The 13,589-nt window shown below is 38.8% G+C and overlaps 1 protein-coding gene across 4 annotated transcripts in view; it reads left to right on the forward strand.

Annotated features, from left to right (window-relative positions):
- The window catches only part of SNX14 (sorting nexin 14), a 48,821-nt gene that overhangs the window by 33,888 nt on the left and 1,344 nt on the right, over window positions 1-13,589 (forward strand). For all 4 annotated transcript variants that reach the window (XM_018077879.2, XM_018077877.2, XM_025895725.2 and 1 more), the window contains 7 exons: window positions 419-459; window positions 637-756; window positions 7,737-7,860; window positions 8,373-8,537; window positions 9,600-9,695; window positions 10,398-10,489; window positions 10,644-10,700. In XM_018077879.2, the coding sequence (XP_017933368.2) occupies window positions 419-459; window positions 637-756; window positions 7,737-7,860; window positions 8,373-8,537; window positions 9,600-9,695; window positions 10,398-10,489; window positions 10,644-10,700 (695 nt within the window). The remainder of the gene's footprint in view (window positions 1-418; window positions 460-636; window positions 757-7,736; window positions 7,861-8,372; window positions 8,538-9,599; window positions 9,696-10,397; window positions 10,490-10,643; window positions 10,701-13,589) is intronic.

Here is a 13,589-nt window from a genome sequence, read left to right on the forward strand (position 1 = left end):
TAGTAGTACTGCTGTTACGCTACTATTTTTATATATACCACATATATATAAAAAATATATGCATGTATATAAATATATATATGCATATATAGATATTTATGTTTAAGCCTCTAAAAAGTAAAAGGTAGACTTACAATACTTTATTGCAAGAGCTTTTTTTAAGTACTCAGATAATAATCTGTATATTTTTAATATTTTAAGTATCTTTTCTTGAAGAATACTAAGCAGTAAGTTGCAAGATGGTTATGCACAAGACTATTTTCTTAGCTTTTTGTACCAAATGAAAAAAAAATCAGATTTTAAAAAATTATTGTGTTTTTAAGTAATGACTAGACAGTAAGTACTTAAAATGTAGCAGAGAAAAAGGTCTTTCAAATCAGACAGTGATAACAAAGTTTTTGTTTATTTCTAATTATAGGTAAAATCATAAAATCTGTTCCAGGAAAACTCATGAAAGAGGTGAGTAATTCTTTCAGGTTGCCAACATAATAATAACTAAATAACTTCAGTAACTAATTTTACAAGATTACTAACTTACAGGCTATTCAACACTTTGTTTGAAAATGCTTTTCTTGTTTAGTTTTCATTTTCCTATAATTATATGAGTGACCTGTCACTTGAATCTTTTTTTTTCAGAAAGGTCAGCATTTGGAGCCGTTCATCATGAATTTTATCAACTCCTGTGAATCTCCCAAGCCTAAACCAAGTAGGCCTGAACTTACCATTTTGAGTCCCACTTCTGAAAATAATAAGAAGGTATAGTAAGTCATGTTCCTTTCCCACTTCATAGGAGTGGGGAAGACTGACCATACCATGAAAATGGAAAGAATAAACAAAAAAACCTCTCATAAATATAAAAATTTACCTATTTTGTGTTACCATTTCATACAAGAGAGAGAATAGTAGCAGAGAGATCTTTTGTCATCTTCTGATGTATAAATACCTTTGAATGATTTTTGAGGGTTGTGGGCAAGTTTTGTAGTTTTGTTGTTGCTGTTGTTTTTTACATCTTGGTATATTTGGAGATGAGGAAACAAAGTAGAGAGCCTGTGAAGTACAGAGAGGAGAAGAAGGGGGGAAAGCAAAGGTGTAAAACAGGGAATGTTTTAGTGTCTTTAGGAAGCTTCCTTTTCAAAGTGAAGAGCTTGAGTGTTTGATGAAAATGTGACTTGTGGAAGTGCTACAAGCCAAATTGTCAAGGTACCTGTTTATCTGCCTTCGAAGTGTTCATCCTTGTCTGACATTCCTAATAGGTTAACTGTATCACTTCGTGCATAGTTACTTTTTCTAGCATTGGCACAGTGAAAGTTTAGCACTTACCAGTTTCAATCTTTTATTTGTCTGCAGGTAAAGATAGTTCCTTTCTTTGTTTTCCTGTATTTGTAGTTAGAGCCTGGTAAAATGTAATGTAAAGATTTCTGCTAGCTTCAGGGGCTTTAGAAAGACGCTAGTCTTCATATTTCTGTGTTGGACTGCATTAGAGTGATCGTGTATTTGTGGAATTTAGAGAGGAATATTGTTTCTGGTCTCAGATTTCAAAGACCCAAACTCAGTGCTACAGAGCTGTTGTGGTTCAGGACAAAATATGGAATGTGCATACACTTTGCCATGTGAGAGGTTCTAAAGGAAAGCTCAGTAGTATGTGCTTTCCTGCTATCTCATTTGCTTGGGAAGAGGAGTTGAATTACATATGAGACTGGACTACACAGGTCCCAGTCTCTTTTTCCAAGTAACAAGGGATAGGAAGAGAGGAAGTGGCCTCATGTTGTTGCAGGGAAGGTTTAGTTTGGACATCAGGAAAAAATCTCATGCTGGAAAGGGTTGTCAAGCGTTGGAACAGGCTACCCAGGGAAGCGATGGAGTCACCATCCCTAGGGGTATGTAAAAGATGTGTAGATGTGGCACATAGTTTAGTGTTGGGCTTGGCAGTGTTGGGTTAACGGTTGGACTTAATGATCTTAGAGGTCTTTTTCAACCTAAATATTTCCATGACTAAGTGTCAGCTGGGACACTTCATTTTGCAGAGTGATAAGTGGGAAATGTATGATAGTCTGAAGTCTAATGCTTAGCGTGAGAGGACAGGGGATAAAGATTGAGGTGGCTTTCTTTCCCTCTCTTCTCTACTGCAAAAACTAAGAGGTGCTAAATGAAGGTGGTAGGAGTTGTGTTCAAAACAAAAAGTGGTAGCTCTTGCAATGGTTAGTAAATTTGTGGAACTCTTTGCAAAAAGATTTTGTGAATACTTGAAGGTTAAACAACTATGCAGTGAGACAGGACAAATTCACAAAAAGGGAATGTATTCGGGGTGAATACCTATAGAGAGACTGAATCCAGCTCTTGAACTTTTTTTTTTAGTTGAAAACAATTGGAGACTGGAAGAATTTGGTGAAAAGTACTGTCTAGGGTGATTGTTCCCAGGATCCATTTATGGTTCTTGGTAGTGATGGACTGTTGAAAAAATGGACCTTTTGATCTCCTTCACTATGGACATTTTTATAGTGTTATGACACTTACAGAATTTACAGCCACAAAATGTTTATACTGATTAAGTTCAATAGCAGTTAAATCTATTAATTTGTTTGGGTTTCATCTTCTGAACATGAAGGCTGAATTACTACAGCCAATATTTAGTGTTAGCTTACATGTGCATATACACAAAATTAGTATCCTTCATTTCAAGTTCTTTCTCACCTTGGACACTATTTCCAAGGTTAAGATATTTTGCTATTGCTCTCTATTCAGAGGGTTATAAATGTATCAGCAGTCTTAAAAATCATATGTAGAGTTTTTGTGCTAGAAACAGAGTACGTGCATAAATAATTCAAATGTTCTTTATAAAACAGCTGACAGCACACTACAACAGAGGATGAACAATCAGATAATTTTTTTTTATTGTGATCTGACAAGAACTGTAGAAGTGAGCAGTTTTAATATGTTTAACATACTTAAATACCTGAGCTACCAGCTTTGCATTTTGAAGCATTGCTCAGTTAAAATGTAAACACATTCTTTGAAGTGTCAGCATGTTATTCTTGTAAAAGAATATGTGTACGGAAATTCAGGCTCTGAAATGAGGTTTTCCCAATGCTTTTCAACCATGATGATCCCAGGAAAGCAAAGAGCTGTCTGTACTTTGGCTTTTCTTTTGGAATACTGAAGTTTCCTTAAGCAAAACATAGATCTTTACTGCCTTCTGGTTTTGGGTGTCATTTTCAGAAATATCATTGTGGGAGAAACCTCTGTATCACTGCTGACCAAGTGGCCGTGTATGCAGTTCATTGGAGACACAAGTTTGTAGAGTCTGAGGCCAAGCTGTTGCTGGCAGTGCTGCTTAGCCTGTAGCAGATGCTCTTGTCACAGGATATGAGTTTCTTTGCACAGAGCAAAAAAGATGAGGCTAGCCCCAGCTCTCCATTCCTTCTCACCTTCTGTGGTCAGAGTGAGTTCACTGTTTTTCTAAGCACCTTTATTCTAATTAGCTCTTTCATGAATAATTGGTAGTGCATATGTTTTTGTAATATTCTTTTTCTTTCCCAGAAGAAATCTGTTTTGTTTTGGGGAGCCATTTGCTGTAAATGGATGGAAACTTTCACACTTCATTGTATCTCCTGCAGAGCTGTGATTATTATTTAATGATGGGTACTCAAGGCCTTGGGGGAGGCTGCAAGACAGTTCTGTGATCAGATGCTGAATATCTGTGCTCAAATTATAGTACTAATTTTGACCAACAGAGGCGAGTATGCATGAGGTATTCATGTGCCGACTACTTTCTCATTAATTTGCCATCTATCAGTTCAGCCAGGGTGCACACACTCACACAATTAATGGTAATTATTAGAGATCTGATAAACCAGGTTGTGCTGGGTTATGGTCTCTGCTGAGTTTTCCCATGCACATTTGAAATTCATCCCTCTTGCTGATTTGCTGGGGTGCTCGTGCCTTCTTTGGAAGATAGTTTTCTCTTTCTCAAGTCAGCCCACACGTGAGAAAAGATTTGTGCTGGGTACCAGGACACTGGGCCATTTATACCTTATCACTTCCTGGATTTGATTTTTAAGCAACACTGGTTTCATCTGCCAGACCACTTTAGTTCGTATCGATGATGCTTTTTGGAAGTAAATCTCCTGATCACCTCTGCGTGTCACACTTCTTCTCATACTAGGAAACTGTCTTAGAACTCATTAACTGAACTTACTTCAGATGAAACTAATCTGGAAAATTCTGTCTAGGAATGCAGGCACCAAGGGTGTTCAGTTCAAAGGCCAGAGCAGAGCTAGGCTGGAGTAGCACCCCTCCCTACTCCCCAGATATGTTTGGCATAGACTTTACCTGTTCAGTTCTGCAGTTCACTTGTGTTGGTAGAACATGACACCTTTGTGAAGATGTGTGGCCTTCCAATTCCTGAAGGGAAAGCTGGAGAGAGGCTTTTACAAGAGCGTTTAGTGACAGGACAAGGGGAAATAGTTTCAAACTGAAAGACAGTAGGTTTAGAATAGATATTAGGAAAAAATTCTTCATTGTGAGGGTGGTTAGATGCTGGAACAGGTTGCCCACAGAGGCTGTGGTATCTCCATCCCTGGAATTGTTAAATGGCAGGTTGGAGCAACCCGGTGCAGTGGAAGGTGTCCCCGCCCATGTCAGGGGGGTTTGAGCTAGATGAACTTCGAGGTCCCTTCCAACCCAGACCACTCTGTGATTCTCTGACATAAGTGCTGTGCAGTAGCCAGGCACCCTCACTCCTGGTGATGGAGGTGGATGTCTTTACCAGGACTGTGTGAACTACCTGTATGGAGTCAATGAGGGGATCTGGCAGGCAGCCAGAGAGACAAAAGTTTTGGTCTTTTTGAGTGCCCACCTGTGAGAGAAGCATGTCATCTCATAGTAAGAAAGTTCTTCAGTTTTTTGGTAAATGGTAGAGTTGCTTTCCAGCTGATGCTTTTATTGCCACAGTGTTCTCCTATACCTTGTCTGAAGCAGATCTGTTTATTCCAGTTTCAACATGTTGGAATCTGCTGAGAATACAATGCACATTTCCCCAGTGCTGGTGCTGCCAACTCTGTTGCCATGAGTAGGGTACACCCTGACTGATGTGATTCAGGCACTACATACATTCTTTCTTCTTACCATTTTGTTATAATCCTCTGTACTTTGCAAATGAGCAGGAAAAATAGGGGAGAGGTTCATGCCGATGGCTGTGGGTATTGTTCATAGTCATGGTATTGCTTTTATACACCTCACCTGTGCTGGAACGTATACGGGTGTATGTTTGCATATGTGCTTGCTAACCGTTGCGTAACTTCTTTTTTTCCTGTGAGGCACTTTATGTGAGCATTCACGCTTACTTTCCTCGTTTTTCCCATCAAGGTGCGATAGCCTATTGTACAAGGGGTTGCTTTGGTCTTTTTCTTAATATCTTTCACTTGCTTCAAGAGCTTGACTCCCATTATTAATCAATACCAATTCATGGAATTTCCTCATCCAACAACTTTTAAGATATTTCGTGGTTATAATTGCAATTACTATTTAATCTTAAAGATACTTGTGAATAATGATAGCATTGAGGTTTGTCTTGCCAGTCTCAAATATTAGCATGCAGAGAAACATTCAAGGCAAAATCCTGTGCTTATCTGAATTGTGAATGTAATCTCAACTTTTGTGTTAGATAACCAATTGTATATTTTTCACTTGAATTTCCTCAGAAGCAAAATTCTGGAAAGCACAAAACGTAGAAGTAGAGATGTAATGCCACTTTGTGTTATGGCTGCTGCCGTGCATTGCAAATGACTATAGAATATTCACTTTCACTGGAATAGTATAAAAAATGTACTTTATAAAAACTGGTCGTTGGCTCAGCTGTTTTGCCATGCCTTGTACTGCTGTTACGTTCTGAAATGCCACATGCAAGAGTCAGAGCTTTCAAAGCTTGGCTCTGATCAAGGAACCATTATATTTAAGGTGCAAGACAGATTATCCATGTGCAGAGATACATGCATCATTCAAAAGATGCTGCTTCTGGTTTGGGATGAAAGTGGAAATAGCGTTTGGAAGTCAGAAAGCTTTGCCCTAAGCTGGCCTTCATGTTTGATTTTTTTTTTATAGGTCACCTACCAGGTTGCTGTTAATGATTTAGCTTGGCCTCCAGACACTCCTGAACCTATGTCTACATTGCACAATGGACTGCTTTGAGTTGGCTCTGTCAGGTCATGGGGTCTATCTAAAAAATAAAGGAGGCTCTTGTTTAAGTTACAGTAATTCAGCTAGATTTTTTCAATATTGAGGAGGATATAGACTTCAGTTTATACAGGGTTTTTTAAACAACATACCAGGGACGCTTTCATACAGTAGGCGTGAATAATTACGTGTTCTTTGTAGGTTTGTTGCGTTCCTGGATACCAGTCATCCCCCAGTGCATTAACCATATTTGCCCTTTCATGTAATTTATATAATAACCTGGTGTTGTTTAGTTTGAGTGAACCTTGTGAAGATAATACCAGCAGCTTAGCACTTAACAAAAGAGAGGGCCTGAAGAAGTACAGGTCATAACCTGAGTCTTGCCAGATGTCCTGATGTAGTTTTTCCTAAGAGTGCAGAGCATTCTGTTTAGAGACTTGCATGATTCAGAGCTTGTGATTTGCATGTTTTATGGCTTTATTTATTTCAGGGAGAATTGCTGTATAGAAAGTGAACCACATATAAGCAAATTACTTCCTGTTCTTTGGAAGTAATTTTAATTTGGGAGCGATAAAGAAAAACCTGTGACAGTGGCAATCATCTCAACACAGGAATGCTATGATTATGTTGCCTTTGCTTCTAGTTCTGGAATATTTTTTTTAGGACCTTGGCATAAACTTTTGAACTTTCTTTTTGTAATACAGAGCATTTTGTATAAATATTATTTTATCTTTAGATCAACTATTTTGGGGATAAGATAATTTAAAATAAACTGTTAATAGAGATTGCTAGGTATTAAATATGAAAACCATCAGGATTCCAAGAGTTTTTCCTTTACAGCTGCTGGAATGCACAGACTTGAGGGCAGAGGGGGCAAGGAGTACTGCCTAGGTGGTATGGGACCCCTTATGGTGTTCAGGGAAGAGCCTCTTGGGGTACTGCGAGGATTATAATATCTTTTAAGAAAGAACCAAAACCAAGGAAATAGAGGGATCAGGGAGGGGTGTGATGACATTGGAAAATAGAAGGCTAAAGGAATATTAATTGAGAAATTATATAAATGTGAAGAAACCCAAACATTAGTAACTTTAAAAGATTTATGAAGTTTTTGCTGTAAAGAATCAAGCTGGCAGGGAGAAAAGGTATTTCTGTACATAAAAAAAATTGTATATTTTGTCCAGAAACCATTGTATTTATTTCAAAATGGAAGCCAACAGGAACTTTTAGAAATACTTCAGTGTTGTAGGATCAGAATCGTTTAGGTTGGAAGAAGGTAGCAGGAGCAAAAAGACTCATGAATTAATGTCTCAGACACCCTGCTGATTTGTTCTGAACCCAGGTATTTTGGTTGTGTAACTTGGAAACATGTGACATGCTCTTTATTGGAAAGTGAAGAATTCAGAAAAACAAACCCAGAAACAATGAAACGAATCAACGCCTGTGATTAGTTCTTTGAAAGCTCTGGAAAGAAGCTACTTCTTTTGAAAAAAAACAACCCAAAGGACTGATTGCTGTCCTTTTGCCTTTGAATGCAAATGATGTCAGTCTTATGTTTCTATTTTTAGCTTTTTAATGATTTATTCAAGAATAATGCAAACCGGTCTGAGAATACAGAAAGGCGACAAAATCAGAACTACTTCATGGAAATGCTGACTGTAGAAGGAGTCTATGACTACCTAATGTATGTTGGTAAGAAGTGATTTCTCTTAATTATTCATACACTTCATGCCAAATGTGAAGTTCATGTTCTTTGGTAAGAAATCAAATTCTGTTTTAGGACTCATATATAGCTCAGCACTTTCAAGCATATCAGTATACAACTTAGTGACACAGTCATTCCTTAGAAGACTTTATTGTGGTGCGAGAATGTAATTTTTTTTATCATTCATTATTGCTTGTTTTGTTATGTCTCTTTCTTTCTCCATCGCAGTATTATGAGCTTATGGGAGTAGGTCCCTTCACTTTTCTCAGGTGTGCCTAGGCTGCTCATACACTCTGGGAATGGGAATGATTTAATTAATAAAAATAGCTAAAGGAAGTATTTGATAAGCACTGTGGAGAATACCAATTTTTTCAGCGTTGCACTAACAAAACTAAAATATTGCTTGCTTGCAATCATTGTTTTTTACTTTTGAATAAATGATTCCTTTGTCAAGAGTGTCAGAAGAGCCTCATATATGTATGTCTCTGTAACATTGCAGGTAGGGTAGTTTTCCGCATTCCTGACTGGCTGCATCATCTCTTGATGGGAGGAAGAATTCTCTTCAAAAATACATTGGAACTGTACACAGACTATTACTTGCATTACAAATTAGAACAACTATTTGAGGAGCACCGGTTGGTTTCTCTGATAACGCTGCTGAGAGGTTAGTAATAGTTAAATCTTTGGTGTAAAAGTACTGCTTCAGTTTGATATTTGAAATCCTTTATTTGAAGTTTCCAAGTACTAAACTCTGCAAAGCTTACTAAGCTAGTGGAGTTTTAAAAATCAAGTGTGCCTATAAAAAGACTGCAAAAGCTCATTGTGGAAAGATGCTGAGTCAGCCATGTTGTCTGTTAGTGATGATTACAGAAAAAAGTATTATGAGTAGTAATTTGCTAAGCTGTGCAAGGAACAACAGAAACAAAATAAAGGTTGTTTAATGTATCACAGCATGCATGTTTTATGCAGTCTTTTAAGTTCCTTCACTTCTGTGCTACATCACAGTCCTTTATTGTTTCTCTTTTATTTGTTCCCTTTGTTGTGGTAGGCTTTTGAGAGGGCTTGACTGTTCTTGACCTTCGAATAACGAAAGGGGAAAGAGGTTAAAAAAATCTAAAAAATGTCCACACAACTCCACCTGAGTGCAGTCTGATTTAAATAAATACCACAATCTTGCAGAAGCTCTGGCATTAAGACAGCTCTGTTCTTATCAAACCAAAAGGAAAACTTGTGAAAGACAAAAAAAGACAGGAGTAAGTCTTTCAGAGCCTAAAACCAAAACTGAGCACCTGTTATTTCTGATGAACAGCGGTTCTTGCTCTCTTGTTCTTAGGTAAATCTGAAATTTTTGACAGTTCCAGACAGTGTTTTTGGCACAAAGTGTGAATACTGCTTATATGTTTGAAAGCATAAGGGAAATTGTGAGTTAGGAGATCATAACTAACCTAAAGTAGAATTGATCCAAACTTATAAGATAGTGCTTTAAAATTTATAAAAGAATGGAAACAAATTGTGAAAAGATGATTGACCTCCATAGGAGCAGGGATTCTGGATTTGATCAGGGTAAATGTAAGCAAAAGACTATGATCTGGCAAGGCTAGAATTCCCTTCCAGTCAAGGTCATACAGAAAAGATACTCAATTTTGAAGCCACAATCCAAAACACATTTATATGTCAGTGATGTGTAGCTGCCTAAAGACTTCTTTTCAATGTGTTTTTGCTGCAGATGCCGTGTTCTGTGAGAACACTGAGCCTCGCTCTCTCCAGGATAAACAGAGGCGAGCAAAGCAGACTTTTGAAGAAATGATGAGATACATTCCAGGTTCTCTATTTCATGACTGTCTGTATGAGTGTGGTTAATTGTTCAGGCAGATAGATAACCCAAATACAGTCACATTACCTTCCCAAATCAAATAATACTTGGGCTGCTGAGATTTGAGTTGATCAGAATACTAGGTGTAAAAAACCAGCAGTTCGTTTAGTCATTTAAATGTTGCTGACTAAGCTGTAGCATAGTAATTAATAAAGACATGCTGATGGAAATCAAGAGCTTTACAAATGTACTTAATATCATAATTTCTTCATCTTTAGAATGTTCCTATGTTTTGTATTTTATCGAGATGAAAAATGGGTTAAAAAAGGCACACCATGAAGCCAGAAGGTACATCTGAGCTCTCCTTACACTGTATAGACGAGGGGAGAGAAGCCCATTTAATCAGAATGTAACTTTAAAAAATCAGATTGTGGTTTATTAAACCATGCATTAGGACAATAGATTGATATTATAAAAAGTGTAATAATTACTTAGGTGTGCAGCCCTGAAGAAAAGGGAGGAAAAAAAGATGAACCAAAAGTGTGTTTGTTTTTCCATTTACCATTTGAGATAGATAAAACTTGAACTCTTTATTTAATTTAAACTGGGGTTTTTTTGTTGATAATTACTGGACTACCATAATTGCATCATACAGCTGTTTTACAGTGCTTCCTCGTGACTTGTATATTTTGGCTTTGGAATTTGGTCTAGATTTAATAGGGAAGTGCATTGGGGAAGAGGCTAAATATGAAGGCATCAGGCTTCTGTTTGATGGACTGCAGCAACCAGTGCTCAACAAACAGGTAACTCGTAACATGTGAGAAACTTGCCTTTTGGCACAGGATTTCCTGAAGTGAATGTTTGGTATAGCAGAGGAGTGGGCTCTAATTCAGAGTTAAAAATAAAAAGCAGTAGTGTTGCCTTGAAGTGTCCTTAGTTTTATTTGTTTTCTTTTAGTTAACCTATGTTCTGCTGGACATTGGGATTCTAGAACTCTTTCCAGAGCTGAGTAAGGTATGTGCTAACTCTGTTCAAGAACTGCAGGATTCTTCTAGCTGCTATTGAGTCTGGTCACTGGTGCATTTTGGCTGTTGTTCCCTTGTAATAATAATTTTAAATTTGGGGGGAAATCTGTGTTTTTCTAGTATTTGAATCTGGGTTACTTACATTTTGTTAATTAGCTCTTTCCAAATCAGCCCAGGGCTGTTTGTCTAGCATGCAGCAAGTATGAGCTGTCTTTCAGTAGAATTCAACAGAGCAATCAGTGGTTGAGATCTCTGTGTGTTTCTCTTTGACTGATTTGTCTCCACTCTATTTTGTGCATTTCCCAATTCTGCATGCAGAGCTCATGTCAAGCTGCAGCATTTTTCTTGAGAATGTTTGGCAGGAGGGTGTCTTAGCCCTAGTTTAGTCACTGCAATGTTAACTCCAACTTTCCAGATAAAGGAGACAGAATTTGCACAAGAGAAATTGCTATATAAATGTATATCACTAGGTTTGGGATCCATCTCATATTTCTACTTATGTATATCAAACCTTTACAGGGTTTTACATAGCAGTTTTACAGTTTGGTCTTCATAGTAAGCAGGAGATATTTACTAGTTAGCTAGACAGAAAAAAAATAACCTCACTAACAATAAACGTTGGTTGCATGAACCCTGTGTCTGAAAACTGCAAAGTGCCAGCAGTGATTTGTTTTGCATGATAAACAGAAACAAATATTAGGTATCGGAACAAGCCAGGACACCTTCCATTGTTTCCACTGAAATGAGGCTGGCTCAGCATGTTTGACCTACTTTGTAGCTGCCCTCCTCATGCCAGTGTTCAGACAGTTAAAAACAAGTAAAAGAGCTTGTTTCCCAGCTTTGTTTCCCAGCTGACCAAGGGAACAAGGAAGTAGCCTGGAAACTTGCGTGCTGAAAAAAAGACCTTAGACTTGCTGTTCTACTCTGCTGAATGGGTTTTGTGTCCAGTAATAGATACAGCAGCTAATAGTGTATGTGTATATATATACGTATATATATATATAGGAACACTGGTCTTTCATCAGTTGATGATGGAAAAAAACAAGTGGCATTTAAAGCACTGGTCAGGCCCAGAGGCTGGTGATCAATGGAATGAACTCTCATTGAGGCAAGCCAGTACCTAGGGAGGTATTTGTTGTGGCTCCAGTCCTGTTTAACATCTTCATTAATGCTCTGGATGATGGGACAGGCTGATGATGACACAAAACTGGGAAGAGTGGCTGATACACCAGAGGGTCCTGCTGCTATCCAGAGGGACCTAAGCAGGCTGGAGAAACAGGCTGACAGGAACCTCCTGAACCTCAGGAACTTCGACAAAGGGAAGTGCAAAGATGCTCCTGGGGAAGAACAACCCCAAGATGGGCTGGGGGCTATGCAGCTGGAAAGCAGCTTTGCAGAAAAGGACCAGGGTGTCCTGATAGACACAAAGTTGAACAGAAGACTGACAGTATCCTGGGCTGCATCAGGAGTGTTACCAGCAGGTTGAGGAAGGTGATTCTACCCCTCTGCTCAGTGCAGCCACATCTGGAAATACTGTGTGCAGGACTGGGCTCTCCAGTACAAGAGAGACCTGGACATACTGGAGAGAGTTCAGTTGAGGGCCATGAGGATGATGAAGGAACTGGAGCATCTCTCCAATGAGAAGAGGCTGAGAGAGGTGGGAACTGTTCAGCCTGGACAAGAGAAAGCTCAGAGGATCTTATCTATGTAAATCCCTGAGGGTATGGTACAGAGAGGACAGAACCAGTGGTACCCAGTAACTGGACCAGAGGCAACAGGCACAAACTGAAACACAAGAGGTTCCCTCTAAACATCAGGAAACACTTTTTCACTGTGAAGGTGACCAAGCACTGTCACAGGTTGCCCTGGGTATGCTGTGGAGTGTTCACCCTTGGAGATGTTCAAAAGCTGTCTGGACATGGTCCTGGGCAACCATCTCTAGGTAGCTCTGCTTGAAGTCTAGACCAAGTGACCTCTAGAGGCACCTTCCAACCCTAACCCTGCTGTGATTCCATAACTGTGTATATTTAACGAGGTAAAATATTTTTTCTTCAAAAACAAATCAAGAAAAGACTATTTAATGCAAATCAAGATCAAGTTTTGTACTTCTTAATCCATTCTTTTTTTCTGTGTAACTGTGACACTGCCTGACTGCTCTGCAGTGTTTCATAACCACCTGCTGAAGAGGGGCCTTTAATACCACCTTTGCTCCTGGTGAAACAGCAGAGTTGAGGGCTGGGCTTCCCCTTTCCTTATGCCTGAAGCTGGTGGGAACAGAGCAAGGGAATCACTGGCCCAGATTTCAGTAGAGGAAAGGAAGAAAAATACTTCAACTAGGAACTTCAGCTGTTTTCCTATTTTGGATGTACTGAGAGCAACACAAAACAAAGTGCTGCATCTGTGATGGTTGGCAGTGGGACCAGGACTGAAAAGGGAAATGCAAGGTGGAGAGGGTATGGATGGAGGAGTGGCAGTGGTTTTCATCTAGAGCCCTGGAAAATGTTTCCCCAAAATCACTGCAAACAGACTGTAAAGCCATTTAGAAAGAGAATTTTCTCCTTCTAACAGTTGTAACAGGGAAGTTTAAAAGTAATGACTGGTTCTTACTTAGCTATCTGTTATATTGCAGGGGGGGGGATCAATGCCTGTCCTCTCTATTCAGCAGAGACTAGTCCTTTTTGAGTTGCTTCATGCCAAAATGTGTTTGTAGTTATAGTGAAGAACAAAAAAATATTTCAGGTCAGTCATCATTTAAAGGGAAAACTGAGCATCCTGGAAGTTTTGTTTCAAGCACTGCTCCTTTGGCAGAGAAAACTGCGATGGGAGAAATGGGAAAATTGTCATTAGCAGGGATGTCCATCTGCTTCCACTCTTGAGA

Source organism: Manacus vitellinus, unplaced genomic scaffold (assembly GCF_001715985.3).
Source record: "Manacus vitellinus isolate BGI_N305 unplaced genomic scaffold, ASM171598v3 scaffold_4_pilon, whole genome shotgun sequence".
In the NCBI taxonomy this organism is placed as follows: Eukaryota; Metazoa; Chordata; class Aves; order Passeriformes; family Pipridae; genus Manacus; species Manacus vitellinus.